Below are 19,879 nucleotides of genomic sequence, written 5' to 3'. Positions count from 1 at the left end.
GTGGAGGGGGTTTTCCATAGGTGTTTTAACATTGTCATCCTTTTTTGAGTTTATGTCTTGGTCTTTCCTGTCAGTATAACTTTATATGACCAGATCCATCTGTTGTTGTTGTTATTATTGGGCCAAAGGGAGATGCCCATTTGCCTAGGGTTATGTCATATCACATTGTAATTCTGGGAATTTTAGCATATTGGCTCCCCAGGTTAAACTAAGAGGTGGTAATGAGTGTGTGTGTGTTTGTGTATGGGATTTGGTAGTTGGCATTAACCCACTCCATTACATTGGTGCTTCTGAGCTTTGGCTGCTTTACTGTAGTTGGATTTTCTGCCTGGCTCACTGGGAAATTTCCAGTCCTGGACTGCTCTTCATCTTTGACCTGAGGAGACAAGACTTCTCACAGTCTTACAACTTTTCTGCTCTAAAATATTGTTTCACCTCACTGGTTCTGCTGCAGGATCTATTTTGTGACACTATTTTATAGCTGCCCTGAGTTGAACATGGAAGAGCTACAGTGATTTCCTTTTATTCTGCCATCATGGCCACCTAGGAGTAGTATATCTCATGCATTTCTTTCATCCAATCTGAATGTTTCAAACTACATCTACACTGCACTGAAATTGCTATTTTCTAACCCTTTATTTTTACGCAATCAATTCTTTGTGTATTTATTAAACACTTTTTATGTACCAGACACTGTGAAGAACAATGAGGATTCAAAGAAAAGCAAAAACATATTTCATTTTTGATTCTATGAGGGAAATTTTATAAAAACGAGCATATAAAAGATATATTCAGTGTAGATGAAAGGAAACTGCAGGAGGAAGGTGTTGGAGAGGGAAGAGGGATCCTATAAAAATCCATTTTCAGAATTTTGAATTTGAAAAAAAGAAAAAAAAACATAAAAAAGTGTCAGAAGTTTAAGAAAAAAAGATAGCCTACGGGCAGCTAATGGAAAAGCAAAAAACAAAGGAAGGTAGAATGTTTTGTATGAAGAAAAGAAGGGAGGTCAGGGTTATTTGATCATAGAGTATATTGATAAGGGTAAACTAAGAAAACTTGAACGTTAGGAAGGTCCTTGGTGGTGAAAGTTTTTAAATGACAGTGTTCTCCACTTTTTCCTTTTCCCAAAACACACACACACACACACACACACACACACACACACACACACAAAATCACATAGTTATAAATATTTCTGACTTATATCATAACTTTTCTATCATTTCCATTTCTTTTAAATTTGAAGTATGTTTCATTTTTATGTTTTTTTTTGTCATGATTCCTATCCAAATTGGTATTGGCAATATCTAAGAAATAATTTTATTAAAATAATAATTTTTCATTTTTAATAAAAATCAGTAGATCGGATTATAAATGCCTGAAACCCTATGTATTATTCTTTTCTTTTTTTATTATTATTTTCTATGAATGACTAATACGGAACTCTATTGCTATTCAGTAAAGCTAATACACCACAAAATATCCAGTTATAATGTTTTATTTGGTCAGTTTTCTTTGCCCCTCTACTGAAATTTCAATTCTCAATTTAAAGAAAGGCAAATCGCTAGGGACCATATTATTCCTAATCCTAAAAAGATCTTAAAATCCTGACTCTAGAATCTATCATTCTGCTATCTTAAACCATAATCTTGATTTGACTTGACAGCTCCGCAATACATATTGTATTCTGTTAGACTTCAATAGACAGCTATTCACTTCCTATATTTCTTTTGTTTTGCAAAACCTTAATCTTGAATGGAAGAAAGACTGTAAATATGACATAATACTTATGCAGCTTTTATTTCCTTTTCAGGATATTATAATACACATGACAGGGGTACTTTATTTTTTATACACCAATTTGTCCAGTGAAGTTGCTTGTTCTTTTCTCAGAATGTTTTTTTTTTTTTAATTTGAAAAAAGAAAAAAAAAAAAACAGAAAAGGAATACAAAACAAAATAAAGCAAAACAAAAGAGAGCCTTGCCATGTAACCAGTAGAAGATCAGAAAGGATTCAAAATATATAACAACAAATTACCAGATACATATTAGTAGAAGAAATTATATTCACAAATGTCCACTTTTTCTTTACTTTCTTGTAAATTGTACTTTGGTTCTCTACTGTGTACTTTATTTACTTTATTTTCCCTCTTTGTCCCTCTTTACCATTCCAAGCAAGCTTAATTAAGAAAAAATATGTATAAATATGTAGATACACACATAGATACATACACACACAGACACACAGACACACACACACACACACACACACACACACACACACACACACACACACACCTTTCCCAGTCCTGCTGACTCTTTGCTTAAATTCTGCTCCATAACTTGTCTTGCTATTACTTGACCTCCCCCCATCCATGGATGACGTCCTTGTTTGCTTCCCTCATTCTTTGCTTCCCCACCTGCTTATTCCTCCCTCTTATTTCTTTATAGGTTTTGGAGGGTATATCCTTCATGGTATATATGTAGTGTTGTCTTTCAAACTCATTCCCTATGTGAATAGGTTTTTAGACCCATGAGCCCTCCTACCCTCTTTAATGCCTCTTTGTTATTTCTTCCTCTGCACCTGGTTTATATAATACAATTACTATTTTTAACTCAACTCTGTCAATCTTTCTTTTGAACTACCCTTTAATGTATATCTTATGTGTTTTTGACTCTTAAACACATATTATACATTTCCCATGTAAAAAAAAATTGTCCATGTTTAAAAAGTTTGTCCATGTTAAGTTCCTTAATATTGATCTTTGATATTGGCTCTTATCTGCTTAATTTTCTTTTAAGGTCAAGTTTAGTCAATAGAAAGTCCTGAAAATCTTCAGAGTCTTTGAATGTCCAGGTTTCTTATTCAAACTTAAAGATAATTTTACTGGATATAATAGTTTTGGCTTAAGTTCTAGTTTTTTTTTTTTATTATTATCGATAGAAATGTTTCCAGGATCTGTAGTCTTCTTGTATGTTTTTCTAATTCCTTGCAAAATTTTCTTTTTGATCTGGGAGTTTTAAAATTAGGTGATACTATTCCTTTGCGTCTTCTACAAAGGATCTTATTGAGGTGGTGATTGGTGGATTTTTCTATTTCTACTTTCCCCTCATGTTCTATTACTCCAGAACAATTTTCTGGGATTATTTCCTCCATTATTGTGTCAAGGTTCTCATTTTGGTCACAATTTTCTGTCAGTCCAATTTTTCTTATATTTTATCTTTGTGATCTGTTCTTCAAATTTGTCATTTTTCTTATAGGATGGTCCACATTCTATTTTCTCATTTTTTATAATCTGTCTTGCTATTTTTTGGTCTCTCATAACTTCACTGGCATCTCTTTCCCAATTTTAAATTTCAAAGAATTATTTTCATCTTTGAGACTCTAAATCTTTTCTGGTTGGTTAATTTTTTTCATTATCTTGTTTTTCCTGGTTGTTTATCATCATTATTATTATAATGAATCTCTTATTTTATTTTTAAATTCTTTTTTGAGTCTTTCTATAAATTCTCTCTAGGCAGAGACACATTTTATGTTACTCTTTGTGGTGGAAGCTTTTTCTACTTCAGTGTCCTCCTCTGAAGCTGAATCCCAGTCTTCCATGTTCCCACAGGATATTTCAATGTCGGGGTTCTTTCTTCTTCATGGTCTCATTTTTTTAAATAAGAGTTATTAGTGTAAGCACCTCTAATCATGGAGTGGGGAGATGATGCAAGTGCCCACAGCCAACAACATCCCTTTTGCACTATCCAGTGCTGGCTTCCTTCTCATCCAGGGTTGAATCTCAGCAGCACAGCTAGGCTTAGTGTTCCCAATCAGCTGAGGTTCATTCCATCTTCCCAGACTCAAATCCTAACTCGACAAACAGTCGAGGAGGTGAATATCCCTGTGGTTCCTGTGGAGGCCCTAGCCACACCTAGCTAGTCCAAGGGGTCCCCAATTGCTGTTTCAACAGAGCTAACTGGGAGGTGTTTGCACTTTATAGAGGTTAATCCCTGCTTGGGATCTTTCTTAAAATCTTGTTGGGTTGTACCAGGAGGACCACTATTGTGCCCCAAATCTTGATTTTTCACCAGTTTATGTTTGTCTTGATGTGTAAATATGTTCTATTTTTGAGGGGAATCTGGAGAACTTGAAATCTATCAATCTATTTCATCTTCTTCCCAGAATCTTCACAAGAATGTTATTTTTAAATGCATAAAATAAAACTCATGTGATTATAAATAAAACTAATATTGAAATATTTTGAGGTGCATGTTGAAAAAATGTTTAAAATTCCCAGATAAAGCAATCATTTTCTTGAGTTTCTGATATCTCTTTTGATAAAAGAAATCATGAAGTTCCTTACCTGTTATAAATTAATATTACTCTAACCCAGGATGATCTGAAATATTTTGCAGTGGGATTCCGTGAACTAGGAAACATTGGGATTGAATATGGTTCAGAGAAATAGTTGAGGTCAAATCCAATTTTGCTGAATTATACAGAGATCCATTCAGAATTAAGGTTGTCTTTAGATAATGTGTCTAACATTTTTTCAAGATATTATGGTGGAATCATTAATTCATTTCCCTAAAACTTTTGACATATAGATATCAAATATTTTCTTCCAAACCAGATTATATAGGGAGAATTTATCCAGCCCTTTCTTTGGTCTCTGAAAGTCATGATAAGGGCTGTTGTGGGGTAAAAAGGATAGGTTAATTAATCCTTATGATTTCAAGAACAACATTTATTTTTGTTTCTTTTTGATTTGTTCTATTACATGGAATATTTCCATTTGATTGTCATATTGTTGTCATTATAAAAATCATATAATTTGACTGATTTCCAAATATTGTTTGGCCACTGTTAAACAAAAAAGAAGGTTTAACATATGTTTAAGTCATTACCTATAGGCCAACGGAATGTCTCGAGTTGGATCTTAACTCAGGACCTCTGAACCACCGATTTGGGGCGCTCTCACACTGTCCTTTTACTAATTTCATGGATTTTCATGGATTTGGCCAGAGTGATCTCCATTGTCTAATTTCCAGTTAAAGTACCACATCATGCTCCAGCCCAAATTTTATCTCTTTCCTATTACTTCTCCCAGCTTCTTCAGTTTTTAGACTTCTTTAGCTTTATCTCCTTTCTTTTCTCTATAGTCCTATGAAATTTATTGTCAGTACTACAGAGTAGACATATGACATACAATATTTTTAATTTTTTTTCTTTTTTATGTGTACATTCTTTTTTTGAAAATTATATAATAAGCCTCTTGGAGACATGCCTTTTTCTATTTTTAAGTTTAGTGGATATTTAAGTGATCATAAAACTTGATGTTTTTTATCAAGAGGTCTAAAATCCTTCATTTATGTAATTCAAGAAATAAATAGCATTCACTCATAAAAACCTAAGAAGAATTAGGCATGAGATTAACTAAGCACTTTCAGATTGCTAAAAATGAAAACAAAACAAAAAGAAACAACAACAATTAAAAAAAATGCTCAGTAAATATAAAACTAGAAAATACAACAAAATACAACAAAATATCTTGTCTTTTCCTGCTGGTTAAAAAAAATCATTTTGGGTTATATTGATTATTCTAAGTATAAATAATAAAGAGAACATATGTGATCATGTGGCAGATCTGCCTACACCTAGTATTCTATTCTTAATGGATTGTCCTGAAGTAAACTAAGGATTTACAAAAGAAAAATGAAAAAGAAGCATGAAATACAAAGTTGTTATTCTGCTAAGTAGGACATGGAAGCCTACATTGTGGGCAGAAATTCTCTTAGAAAATGTACTCAGAAAACTGATGGAATACAGTTGATTATTAACCAAAAACTTCACTCATCACAGATTCTTACTGCATGTCTTTATAAGCAGAAATATTAATATTGTGATGTAAATAAGAAATATGAATCATGCTGAAACTTAGTAAAAAAGATATAACATCTCTAATTTGTCAAAAATATGCACAAATATTCAACTTTATTTAATTTTTTCCTATAGATACTGTTAATTTTTTTTTCAAGATGGAACAAATGTACCATCACAATATGAGCAAAAGTCACATTCAGGCACATTGATAGGGCTAAATAGAGAACTTAAAGAGAGAAGTATGAAAATGTGAATTTTGTGCATAAAATGAGAAATTACTAAAGATTTTAATGAGATTTATTTAAAAAGTAATCCCCTGGAATATGTATGACTTTGGAAAAATGTTCCCTGATTATAGTTCTGGAGATTTTTTGTTGTTGTTCAATCCAACTCCTCAAGACCCCAGTTTGGAATGATTTTGGCCAAGATATAGGTTTTAAAAAAATTCTTTCTCTTGTTTATTTTACATATGAATAACTGAGGAAAAAAAGGTTTAGCACTTGCTTTGAGTCACATTTGAGTAAGTATCTGAAGTCACTTTTTATCTCAAAGATAAGTCTCCAAGAAAGAGTTTGGAGCATTTTGGCAAAGATAGAGGCTTTTTTATTTGTTTCTTTCTTAGATTTATTTCCTTCTACCATCTAGTTTGTCTAAAGGAACTCTAAAGGAACTCAATGACTATTTAGTTCATCCCCTTCATTTTGAACAGGATGAAGGTAAAGCTTGAATAGACTGTGACTTGCCCAATATCATTTGATATTATCATAGGTAGGATTTGAACACAAGTCCTCTGATTCTAGTGCCAGTGCTCTTTCTGCTGAATCACAACTTCCCTTTTATCCTTGACCTCTGTCTACAGGTAAAATTCAGATAAAAATGAATCTAAGGAATACCTAAGATATACAAAATACAGTAAACATTCTAAAGGTAGAATAGATTCAGTTACGAGGGTTTTTTTTTCTGTTTTTTTTTTTTTTTTTTTTTGAAGAGGTGTGCAAAGTTGCAAAGGGTCATATTGTAAGGTTAAATATTTTTTCTCACTCCATCTATAGCTGCCACATTCTTCTTCCAGAATTTCAGGTGTGGATCTTACCAAAGTAAAAATTCTAATCGTATTCATTTAATTTACATTAGGCATAGTTCTGAACATGTGTAAAAATGGTTGTATATAAATAAATTTATAATATGGAGAGCTACTTGATTGGTATCTACAAACCTTTTTATAAGACAAGTTTTTCAAAATTTAGTGCAGATGGTTGGTAGTCTATGCATATTGTATTGCATGCATAACTATGCCATGTATTGTTAAAATACTATGCAAGTCAATTGTCAGTACCCTTGCTGTATCATGATCCATCCTACCCACCTCCAATTTTGATGAATCATAGGATCCTTATATAATATACTTAGAATAGAGGAGATTGACTTCTGTCATCTGCTCTGGTCCTCAGGTCCTCAATTATAATGACCTGTCAATAAGAGACATCTCTCATTTATTGCATCTAATTCACAAGATTCTGCATTTTGCAAGCCAATTCTCCCACACAACAGAGAAATAATAATAATTCACATTCATAAAGCATCTTAAGGATTACTAACATCTTTCTTTATACTAAGTGTTGGAGTTTGACAATGTGAATATTCTTTTCATTTTATGGCTAAGGAAAGTAAAGTCCATAAGCAATTCAAGCACTTCTCCACAATCACAGAGATTTTAAGTGTCACAACTTTCTTGTTGAGACATCCAAATATCTTTCATGGCACAAGGCCACTTTTGGATACTTTAATGGCCATTTTAAAAAGAATTTGTAATTCTCAATACAATTAATGTAATGGAAAAACATTCAGAGAGGATTTATTTTGTGTACAACACTGAACTAACTCTATATATAATTTTCTTCTTGTATCTTACAGAAGTGTCTGCTGTTTTTGAAGCTGGTACTTCTATTACATATGGTTTTCAAGAACCTTATCCAGTGACCAAGAATACAAGTATTTCCTCCTCAGCCATTTATATGGATATTATGCCATCACCTAAGGAAAATATTGCATTTAATTTTTTGACGGGCCAAACACCCAGTCTTCTGCTATACATTGACTCTTACACTGAAGACTACATGGCTGTTCTTCTCTGCAAGAATGGTATGTGTTAATTCTCTGGGGTTGTATGGATACCAATACAGTGTTAGAATGACAATGGCTGGCCTTTGGAATTTGCATTAATCCTGATTTGGATTTAGTTCCCTTCATGTTGCCTACTTTTAGACAAAAGCAACTAGGAGGCATTAAACTTTACTGTTCACAATTAGTATTCAGACTGACAAGTACTTGAGTGCTGAAGTCTCAAGTGCTTCAACCTTAATTTGATTCAACAGTAGAATAGTAATTTTTTATTATTTATTCCAAGCTGGAGCCCATTGTGTATAAAGGAAAAAAAAATTGTAAGAATAAATACAATTTTGGAAAGATTTTTGGAATTTTTTATCTTTTTTTTCTTTATTAAAATCACTTCTCAGAGGGCTTATTTTAGAAGAGAAAATGTTAATGCATACTTAAGCTACAATTTTGGATATATAGTCCCTATCACAAAAACTAGTAAAAACTTATATATTGTCAATTGTTACAGAAAATATCTGAAATAGTATGTTCATTTCTGGAAACCATGTATTGAGGGAGAGGGAACAAACAAACCAAAATCCTTTGACAAAGTAACATATTCAGGAAAATATAATGAAAGATATGAAAAACATAAGTAAACTATATCATATGGATAATTAATTATACTCATTTACCCTTTTCTTCAAAAAATTTGTAGCAAGTGGTTACTATTGATAAAACACATATTCAAGCATTGTAGAAGATAAACAGTAATATGATATAGAACATCCTCAGAGAAGATGAGACAATTGGTTTGTTTAAAAAAAAATCTGTCTTCAAATGTTTGAAGAGCTTTTATGTTTAAGATAATCATTGGATCATATGATCTTAGATTTATACTTAGAAGGAACTTTAATGTCCATTGTGTCCAGATAGTTTACAATACAGAGAAAGAAACTAAACTTGACATAGATTAAATGACTTGGTCAGAATTCCATATGTAGTAAATGTTTGAAGCCTGATTTCAATGTCAGTATTCTTGACTCTAATCCCAAAGATTTATCTGTTGAACCCTCTAGCTGCCTCAAAGACTTCTTGTGAATGGTTCTAGAGGACAGAATAGTTAAACATTATAAAGAGTTGTTTTTTTCTCAAAACAAGAAAAGAATGTTATAGTAATTAGAGAAGTATAAAAATGGAATTGTTTATCTGAAATTGAGGTCTTAGGAAGAAGCCTTTAAACAAAGACTACCTGATCATATGGTAGGCATGTTTTAAAAACTGTATTTTTGCTGAATTAGATATTTAACTAGATTAACATTAAATACTTTTTAGCTCTACAAATTAATTATTTTGTCATTGCATCCATTTAGAATATTCTGATATTCATCTTTTTATTCATATTCTTGTCACTTAGAATACTACTAGCCACATAAAAGGTACTTAATAAATGATGGTTGATTGACTATCTATCAGAACCGCATATAAATACTGGAAATAATTGTAAGAGGAATTAAGGATTTGAATATGCATCTCATTTGAATTTATTTCACATTATTAGATTTTCATTTAAAAGCTAATGCTCTTTAAAGTTGCATCAAAAAGTTTCTGGAAATGATCCTGTTTTGTTTATTAAGGATGTTTGTCAAAGTATTTTCATATATTTTAATGAAAACTATTTTAATACTCTAGTATTCAGTGTTAAGTAATGGCTAGGAGATCAGGAGTAGTTTGGGTGACTAAAATGTTATAGGTTGGGAGACAAGTTCTTTCCCTTGAGATTTTTAATGACAGAAATAAATGTTCATCCTGTTTTTGAGCATGAATTAATACTTTTTCATGATCACTACATTATTAATTATTACTACTGTTATTTTAATATGAGGATTTTGTGCTATGATTTTTTGGTCACTTTATTAGAGGAATTGACACATTATTGAGGATAACTGACACACTTTTAAAGGATTGATACATGATTTTTAAAAAATTTTATGCTTTTTATTTTCAAAATATATGCATAGATATTCTGCAACATTCACCCTTGCAAAAGCTTGTGTTCCAAATTTTTTCTCCCTCCCTTAGGCGGCAAGTAATCCATTATATGTTAAACATGTACAAATTATATATATTTCCACAATTATAATGCTGCACAAGAAAAAAAAAAAAAAACACAGATCAAAAAGGGAAAAAAATGAGTCAAAAAAGCAAGCAAACAACAACAATGGTAAAAATACCATGTTTTGACCCAAACTCAGTCCCCACAGTCCTCTCTCTGGCTCTTTCTATCACAAATCCTTTGGAACTGGCTTCAATCACCCCACTGTTGAAAAGAGCCACATCCCTCAGAATTGACCATTGCATAATCTTGTTGTTACTGTGTACAATGTTCCTTTGTTCTACTCATTTAATTTAGCATCAGTTCATGTAAGTCTCTCCAGGCCTCTTTGAAATCATCCTGCTGATTATTTCTTATAGAACAATATCAATTCCATAACATTCATATACCATAAATTATGTAGCCATTCTTCAACTAATGGGCATCTGCTCAGTTTCCAGTTTCTTGCCACTGCAAAAAGGGCTGCTACAAACACTTTTGCATATATGGACTCTTTACCCTTTTTATGATCTTTTTGGTATATAGATCTAGTAGAGATACTGCTGGATCAAAAAATATACACACCTTGATAGCCATTTGGCCATAGTTCCATATTGCTCTCCAGAATGATTGATTCAGTTCACAATTCCACCAACAATGTAATGTCCCAGTTTTCCTACATCCCTCCAAAATTCATCTTTTTTTGTCATCTTAGCCAATCTGAAAAGTGTGTAATGGTACCTGAGGATTGCCTTGATTTGCATATTTTTGATCAGTAGTGATTTAGAACAATTTTTTTTTTCATATGACTAGGAATGGTTTTAATTTCTTCATCTGAAAATTGCCTATTCATATGCTTTGACAATTTATCAACTGGAGTATGGCTTGTCAAATGTTCATTCTTACTGAGTGGAGTAATTGTTCTTCAACCTATATAATATAGTCTTTGAATAGAGAAATATGTTGATAAACATTTACTAACATTGTGGTATACACTGTGCTAGGTACAATTGTTACAAAAAAGGCAGAATACAATTCCTTCTCCCAAATGAAGGAAATGAAGGGAAAAATGGGATAATAACCATATTTGAATAAATTGTATAAAGTAAAAATTGGAAATGATCAATACAAGGAAGTAACTAGAAGAATAGATTTACTTAGCTACACAAGAATTGTATTCAAATTTTGAGAGTAAAGTTTCCATCTCCAAAATATTTCTACTGCCTTTAAGCAGCTAAGTGGCACAGTAGATAAGGGAGTTAGGAATATCTGAGTTCAAATCTCACTTCCAAAACTTTTTGAATGTGTGACCCTAAGCAAGTTACTTAATCTCTGTCTCAGTTTTTTAGACTGTAAAATAACAATCATTTCACAGCAATATTGTGTGATTCAAATAAGAAAATATCAATAAAGTGTTTGACACTATACGTTGCACATATGCTTTCTTTGTTTCCTTTCCTGTCCTTTTAAAAATAACCACATTGATAGAACAAATTCTAGTTAGTAGAAATTATCTTTTTAATGTATAAATGGTTGGTTCTTACTACTGTCTTTCCAATTTCTTAAAGTAGATTAAGATAAGTGAAAAGATGTTTTAATGAAGTAGGATGAAAAGAGGAAATTAGTCTTGGAGCATAAATAATTACAATAGGAGTGGTCATAATAATAACACATTTATATAACACCTTGTGGCTTACAAAATTTTCTCCACCACAAATCTCTGAGTTACCACAAGCATTGTTTTCTCATTTTGCACAAAAGGAAACAGGTTCCAGTGGGTAAAATTATTTGTCCATGTCTTAAAGTTGTTAAAAATCTAATCTGGGATATTAACTCTAGTCTTCTATCTCTCCAGCTAATAGTGCTGTTGAAGCTATACACTAAGAAACTTTTGTGGTGTGAGAGTGCAGTGTGTGGGATATAGAAGGTGATAAGAGATAAGAGAGGAAGGAAAGTGTAAAGAGCACATTAAAGACAAACTTCACATCATAATTTTGACCTGAGCCATCCCTGTTGTCCTCAAAGTCCTTAGGTACTTCTGAATACAGAAAAATGTTTTATTGATTGTATATTATTTTTGTTTCTATGTGCTTTATATAATCTATGAAAAGACTTGCTGAAATCAGTTCCATTTTCTTCTCTTTCATCATCTGCCCCTCTTGTTTTCTTGATGGTTAGGATAAGAGTCCAAATTAGTCCATATGTTCCAAGCACAGTACTTTATAATATGCCATCTTAGCATAGAAGCAGTACCAGAATTTTAGTTTGCTTTACTATAGAGCGTATACCTCCCCCTTTACTTCAGTCTTTTATTTATATCAATACTATGAACACATTCACTTATAAGATAGCCTGTCTACCTTTGCAATCATGATTACATTGCTGAAAATAATGATGAATGGAAGTACTTTCCATTTTTTCACACAGCTGGCACCAAGGAGATACAGATAAAGAGAAATCCAGCATTGGAGTATCTTAAAATCTAGTTCTCAACAGCTGTTTACCAATGCTAGGCATAACCTAAAAATACCTCAAACTGTAACTCTTTAAAATGTATTATTTCTCCTCTCCTGAAACTAGCAGGTGCCCTAGCTATGCAAAATATATATGTATATATATTCTTTATAAACAGTAGAGATATTTAGGAAAAAGTTCTCCAGAATAACAGTCCCAATCACCTCTGCATGGAGGGTATAAGTTTTCTGAAAGAAACATTTTCTAAAATCCGAGGTTTTATTATTTAAAACTAAAAATTCAGTAAGCATTTATTGAATACTTACTGTGTGCCAAGCACTATGTTGGAGTCATAAAAAAATACAGCAACCATGACCCTGCTCTCAATAAGATTACAATAGTGTATGTATATATGTTTCATGACTATTAATCATACAACACTACTGATATATATATATATATATATATATGCAGTCAAACAGGCAGCATGATATAATGGATAGAGAGTTGGCCTGAAGTTAAAAAAAAACCTAGGTTACAACCTCACCCTTGACATATAATGAATATATGATACAAGACAAGTTCCAACATTTTATAATGCTCTACGTGTTTAATTTTCAGTAAAGGTGCCAAATTTTATTAGTTGAGGGTTTCTTCATCTCAGAGTTCCTTATAAGAAGCAAATTTCCAGTTGTCTCCATACATTTCCCTAATACTATGCTATATTTTGACATAATCTCCCCTCCCCAAAAAGAAGAATTTAGATATATGATAGCATATTAAGTAAATACCAATATTTTCAGCAATCGTTTGTTGGTTTTATATATATATATATATATGTATATGTGTGTGTGTATATATATCTGTATATATATGTATGTATGTATGTATGTATGTATATATTCTTAGGTTTTGCTGTTGTAATTGTTGTTTTATTTGTTTGTTTTACAAACCCTTTTTTCTTATCCTAGGATGGGATCTCAACTAGACTAATAAGCCTAAAGTCAAAAACACATGACACTGAAAATGAAAAGTATAAAAATAAGAATAAAAGAAACTGCAAATAATTCTCCTTTGCAGTCCTTGATTTCAAACTTAGGTTAGTAATAACTAAATAAGCCCCAGTCTCCCTCAGCATAGAGCAGTGTCATTTGTAAAGCTTTTCAATAAATTGGCAATGAAAGAACAAATCCAAGGAAGGTATGAGATAAATTAAGCACACAGCTAAATGTAGTGGGAAAATAAGCATTCTTTCTGTAGCTGAAATATTTTTTGATAAAGTAATAATCCACTGTAATCTCCCTCCAGCTTTAAATAACAGCTGGTCTTTGTGCCAGCAGTTTAATTTCGTCGCCTGCCCTTGTCTTACAAATATATTTAGTGGAGTCTGGAATATCATTTTGCACTGAAAGCTGAAGCCTTTGTCATGCTAAAGGCTAAGACTGGCAATAAATCAAGGGCAAAGTGAAAACGAATAGAAATGGCCAATTGGGAAACTTATTTCCCCTGAGCTAGAAAGCATTCTTCTCATGCAAGCAGGTATATTGCATCAGTCATGTCTTCCTGTTAAGTGCCCATGTCGTAATGATATTGATTTATGGCTAAAGAGTACCTTTTGTTGGTACTGTTCCAACATGCTTAAGAAGCATCTATGAGAAATATGTACTGAGAATACCATCATGAAAATATACAACCTCAGTGCTTTTCCCTCAAAGATCATTATTCCCAGGAAACTGTTCTGAGAGCCTCACCCTGAACTTCTAATATTTGCCCTATTTGTGACTAGATCTAAAGGTCCATGGCAGTTGTGACAACAAAAAAGTTAAAGTAAAAGTTGATTGAAAGATTAATATATAATTTCCCAGTTAATTATTGCTGAGAAGGACTTAAGTTCCTGAGGTAATTCAATTTTCATCTTTTGACCTAGATAGCTGCAAAAGATGCCATCCCTGAGGAGTAAGAGTTCCCTTAGTAGTTATATACAAAATGCAAAGTAAGTCTCTGTGCAGCAGGTTATGTATCTGTAGCAGGTACACAACTTTTTCTATTACAATTCAGTAACTAAATGAGAAAAGATAATTAAATGTCTAATAAAGAGAGTAAAAAGTAAAAATGAAAAGAAGCTCAGAAAGGGGGATAGTGGAAAGAAGGCAACCAAAAAAAGCAGAGATGCAGGTTTAAAAAAATGAAGGACAAAAGTAAATAATATTACTCTTAGTTCTCTTTTATTTAGCACTTTAATTGAAAAAAATTTTCCTGTTTGTATTTTGAAAGTTTTACTCCCTTAATTTTACAGATGAACTAACTGATGTTAGGAAACGTACTTAAGGATAATGAAAAAAATTACTTTAAATAAAGATAGTTATGAAATATTGCAATATTTTTAAATGTCTAGTATCAATTTCACCTACTAAAATATAGGTCACTAGGATTGTTTTAATATTATCTGTTCAGTGTTAAACATTGTGAGCTTATCTCTCGACTTCCACCTTTATTTTGTTACTTTTGTCACTTTTTCATCACTTTAAATATATATTGATTTCTAAAAGTTTTTTCTTATCATTTTTATGTTAAATACAATTCAAAATATGTTTTTATATAAAATGAGACAAATATAATAACCTTTCAAATTGTTTGTATGTCCTCTCATTTCTTTTGTCCACAATCTGTGATATTTGTGTACTTGTATTGCATATTTGTTTGGTTTTTTTGCCACTACACTGTATTATTTTATGGATACAATGATATTCTCAAAAATCCAAATTTTCATTGCTATAAGTTCTCCTTCTATCTTTAAGAAATTGCCAGGGCTAATCTATTTGTCATTTGTAACTAAATATCTGAAAAATGAAGGTTGGATGTTACCAAACTGGAAAGGTTTTTATATGAAAACAAAACAATGAAGTATAAATTAGTTCTGGTCTTTTCATCAGAATTTGTTGGAGTCCTTAATTTCATTAACTGTATATATTTCCATTATAGCATTATATTCTGTTTTTCTGGATAAGGTATTCTTGTTTGGAATTCTCTCTCCTTTGTCTTTTGCGAAATCATTTTCTAAATCTTCCACATCTTTATAGTGGCAGCTTTTAAATCTTGTGTGCTTCTTAATGTAGATGTGCACTATTTTAATTATTTAATTCTGGGTGTTTTCAGCATTTTCTCTTTACCCAAAACTTACCTGGGACTTGACTTTGATATTTTTGAGAGTTTTCATTTAGGGATTTCTTTCAAAACAGGATCAATGGATTATTTTGATTTATATTTTATCTTCAGCTCCTAGGATATTAGAGTTGTTTTTCCTTTATGATTTCTTGAAATAGCATCATCTGTGTTTTTTTTTTCCTTTGATAATGATTTTAAAGCAGTCCAATAATTCTTAAATTACTTTCCCTTAAACTATTTTCCAGATCAGTGATTTTTCTAATGAAATATTTCACATTTATTCTATTTTTTTCATTCTGTTGACTTTGTTTTACTGTTTTTCCCATTGATCTCCTTGATAGTCATGACCTTTTATTCTTCTAGATGAATTTTGTCATTTTTACCAATTTCTATGAAATATTGTTTTAAACTTGATTGATATGACACTGGTTAAGTAAATTAGCTTATATAGAATTGTCAATATTATGATATTTGCTGGCCTAGTCATTAACAATTGATATTTTTCATTTGTTTAGATCTGTCTTAATTTTTGTGAAAAGTGTTCTATAATTGTATCCATATAGTCCCCAGTTCTCTCTTGGTAGGTAGACTCCTAATAATTGTATATTGTTTACACTTACTCTAATGAAAGTTGTCCATCTCTTTGTGCTGATTTTTACTAATAGCATTTACAAATGTTAATGAATTTTGTGAGTTTATTTTATATTGTACAACTTTGCTAAAGTTATTTTTTCAACTAAATTTTTAATGGATTCTATAGGGTTCTTAAATATCATCTGCAAAGCGTGATAGTTTTATTTTCTAATTTCTATTTTCTGCCTTCAATATATATTTTCTTGTCTTCTTGCTATAGCTAGCATTTCTAATACAAAATTGAACAATAGTGGTGATGATAATCATCCTTGCTTTACCCCTGATCTTATTTGGAAGATTTCTACTTTATCCTTATTACAGTTAATGCTTACTCTTGCTGTTAGATACAACTTTTTATTCTAATAAATTCCATTTATTCCTATCCTTCATAGTTTTTTCTTCAGTTGGAATGTGTACTGTTTTTAACCTTTTATAATTATAGATAAGGGAATTAATCATGAATCTCAACAGATAAAGGGAAATATCTGACATAAAATTTTCAATTTTGATTACATAAAATTTTTAAAAAATATTTTCATAAATGAAAAGTGACTAAAATCAGAAAAGAAATGATTTAGTAAGACAACATATGTGTAGCAACATTCTTTAAAACTCTTCTGTTGCCAGTGGTGTATCAGGATCTGATTGACATTTGTATCAACAAGAGTAATTCTTCAATAGGTAAATGTTCAAAGAATATAAATAGGCATTTTTGGTAGGAATCTATCTATAGCTATATGACACAATCCTCAAAATCACTCATTAAGTAAATGCAAATTTGAAGAACTCTGAAATTCTTACATCAATCTAATCCACAGAGATGTTTAAAAACCAAATCATAATTGTTGTAGTTCCTGTAAGAAATCGAAATCTAAGATAAAAACTAAATAAACTTTACTTGGCAATATTTTGATATTCAAACTTCCTATTACTAATAGTCTTCTCCACTATTGGTTCAAATTATGCATGTTTTACTTTGTATATAGATCAAGGTCTCCTTTTAAACATCATTTTTGGAGGAGAAACATGTGCAAATATTCTCATAAAATGATAGAATAGTTGCTCCACCAACTAAGAGGCAGAGAATGAATTATCGCATACAAGAACCCCTTGGCAGATAAATGTATCCAGATTGTTTGGAACTGACCATTTATATATGCATCCTACATCTGTGCCCGTCACATGCTAGAGTTAACAGTCAGCCTTACCCTTGTTCATATCAGAGAAGATTTTAAATCCTACCTCACATAAATGAATAATTCTCATTCAGAATGAGATGAAAAGATGGCAATGTCTATGATTATTTAATATCATCAGGAAATGAGATACTCTACATAAATGAAATTTCCAATTAACTGAAGCTAGCTCTAATAGGTCATTTTAAATTTCAACCATTATTCATGAAAATTCTTTAAAATGTGTTATATGATTTATTTTTTAGATAACTTGAGTATATAGAACATGATTTCATATTTTCTTAATGATTCAGAATATCATTATCTACTATGATGTTTTAATACAGTCTTGTCTTCAGGGTACCATTAAAAATATACAGAGCTATTTGCTCTTATAAGCAATGACCTCAGACATATTATAATTTTTGAAATATTACTTTTGCTTTTAACAATCTTAGGTAGTGTATGAGATATCATATCTCTTTGGTGCTTCCCCTAGTGTTCATTTACTTGATCTAATTCAGTGCTTCAAATTCAAATAATTAATAGCATTAGAATTATGTTTAAAGAAAAAAAATAACTAGGTTTTAAACAATGATATGAAACACTTTCTCTAAAGTAAATCATGTGACCTGACTTTCAGGACATCAATCTAATCTTACAGAAGTTTCCTTTATCATTCTACTTGAGTACACATCCTATTTCTTACATGCATTCCAAATCATGCATTCCAAATCAATGAGATTGGCAGATAAAGGATCTACCACAAAGTACTATGTCCCCATATACATACAGCTTTATGTGTGCAAAAAAAGGTCTTAAAAAAAAAAAGAGTTCTTTAGATGATAGGTCCAGTTGTTTCACATCACCAGCTGCACTTTCTCTGAAGAGTGAATTTACTGAGTAAAAATCTCAAGGGAGAAACTGCTAATTAAGGAACAGGCTTCCTAGCCAGCTGTTACAAGCAGAAAGAGGTAGTTCATGTTTAAATATCCAGGCTATAAAGGGAAAAGTATGGCAACACAAGGACTCTGCAAGCTGCCAGACGATATTTCTTATTGAATGGCACTGGAAACGGGTGTCTGGCACTGTGTGATCAGTAAGTAACGGAATAACGTGTTCACCTAAATCACTGCAGAGTGCTCTCTGTGCAAAATTGTAATAACAGATTTCAAGTGCAGCATGGCATTAATGGCCTCCCTTATATTCTGCTGCCATTGTTTTAATCAACAGCTTCTCTTATTGTACTTGATTTTTATGCACTTACTCAATGTGTGTCTGGCATGACTATTTCAGAACAGGATAAGTCACAGTATTTGTCTAAGTTCCTAACATAACACCATTTTGGCAAAGCTGTCTCCATACTGAGAGCCCTGTTAGAGAGTCCATCTTCAGTTCCACTTAGCTAAACTGATCTGCTGGGTTGAATGAGTTAGCTAATGCTTGGGAATGATCATATTAAGGTTCCAGTTTCTGGCTCATATGGTTCTATTAGCAGTGCTATTTGCCATAGCTCCTGACAAGGTCCTCAGCTTTCATTACCTTCTAGTTACAAATTATGTGAGTATTCTGTGATTTGGGGCAAGTAACAATATCTCTGTGTTTTAACTTCCTTTGTTATAAAGTGGGAAAAATCATGCATTCATTTGCGTATTTGCAGGATTATTGTGAGGGAATCAGTTTACCATTGCTAGAATATTGCACAGATTAAACACAGGTTAAGAAGTCAAGGATTATTCCTCACAAAATGGTGACATTTAAATTGGTTAACAATATCTTTATATATGTAGATAAATCAGATACCTATAGTAAAGGCTTATCTAGATCCAATCATATTTTGACAAATCTTTGTCTTTGCATGGTTCCATCCATGATGCTAAAATGGAGTAGTCCTTGTTATGGTAATAGTCACAGAAGTAGTAATAATATGTGATGTTATAATAACAAAATATCTTGATTTTAACGTTTTTATACTTTGCAGTTTATCTTAATTTAAAGAAGTTCAATTCAAATTAATTATCTATTAAATACAGAACAATGGCATGCAAACATTTAAAAATAGAAATTCTTGCTCTCAAAATCATACAATCTATTACAGAGAGTTGGGATACATTTGCATTTGACCTAATGCAAATAACTGTAATACAAAGTAGAATTTAATATCTATAAAAGCTTTATAGGGAGCTTTGAAGAAGATTGGATCCTTTTCAGTTGTAGAAATATGTTGATGCTTCATAAAGTAGGTTGCATTTTTATTGATTTTTGAAAGAGAAAGATTACAAAAAACTTAGATGGAGAAGGGAATGCATTCCTTGTATGGAAAATGGCATGCAGAAATGTACGGAGCTGAGAGGGATCATGTTTAAAATCCATGTTATTTGGAACATAAGT

The 19,879-nt window shown here is 31.6% G+C and overlaps 1 protein-coding gene across 1 annotated transcript in view; it reads left to right on the top strand.

Annotated features, from left to right (window-relative positions):
* Nucleotides 1-19,879, top strand: part of CNTNAP5 (contactin associated protein family member 5) — a 913,682-nt gene that overhangs the window by 804,741 nt on the left and 89,062 nt on the right. The window contains exon 19 of the mRNA XM_051985717.1: nucleotides 7,784-8,011. Coding sequence (XP_051841677.1) covers nucleotides 7,784-8,011 — 228 coding nt within the window. The remainder of the gene's footprint in view (nucleotides 1-7,783; nucleotides 8,012-19,879) is intronic.

The sequence above is a fragment of the Antechinus flavipes genome, chromosome 3 (assembly GCF_016432865.1).
Source record: "Antechinus flavipes isolate AdamAnt ecotype Samford, QLD, Australia chromosome 3, AdamAnt_v2, whole genome shotgun sequence".
In the NCBI taxonomy this organism is placed as follows: Eukaryota; Metazoa; Chordata; class Mammalia; order Dasyuromorphia; family Dasyuridae; genus Antechinus; species Antechinus flavipes.
This window is presented reverse-complemented; position numbering and strand designations above follow the sequence as displayed.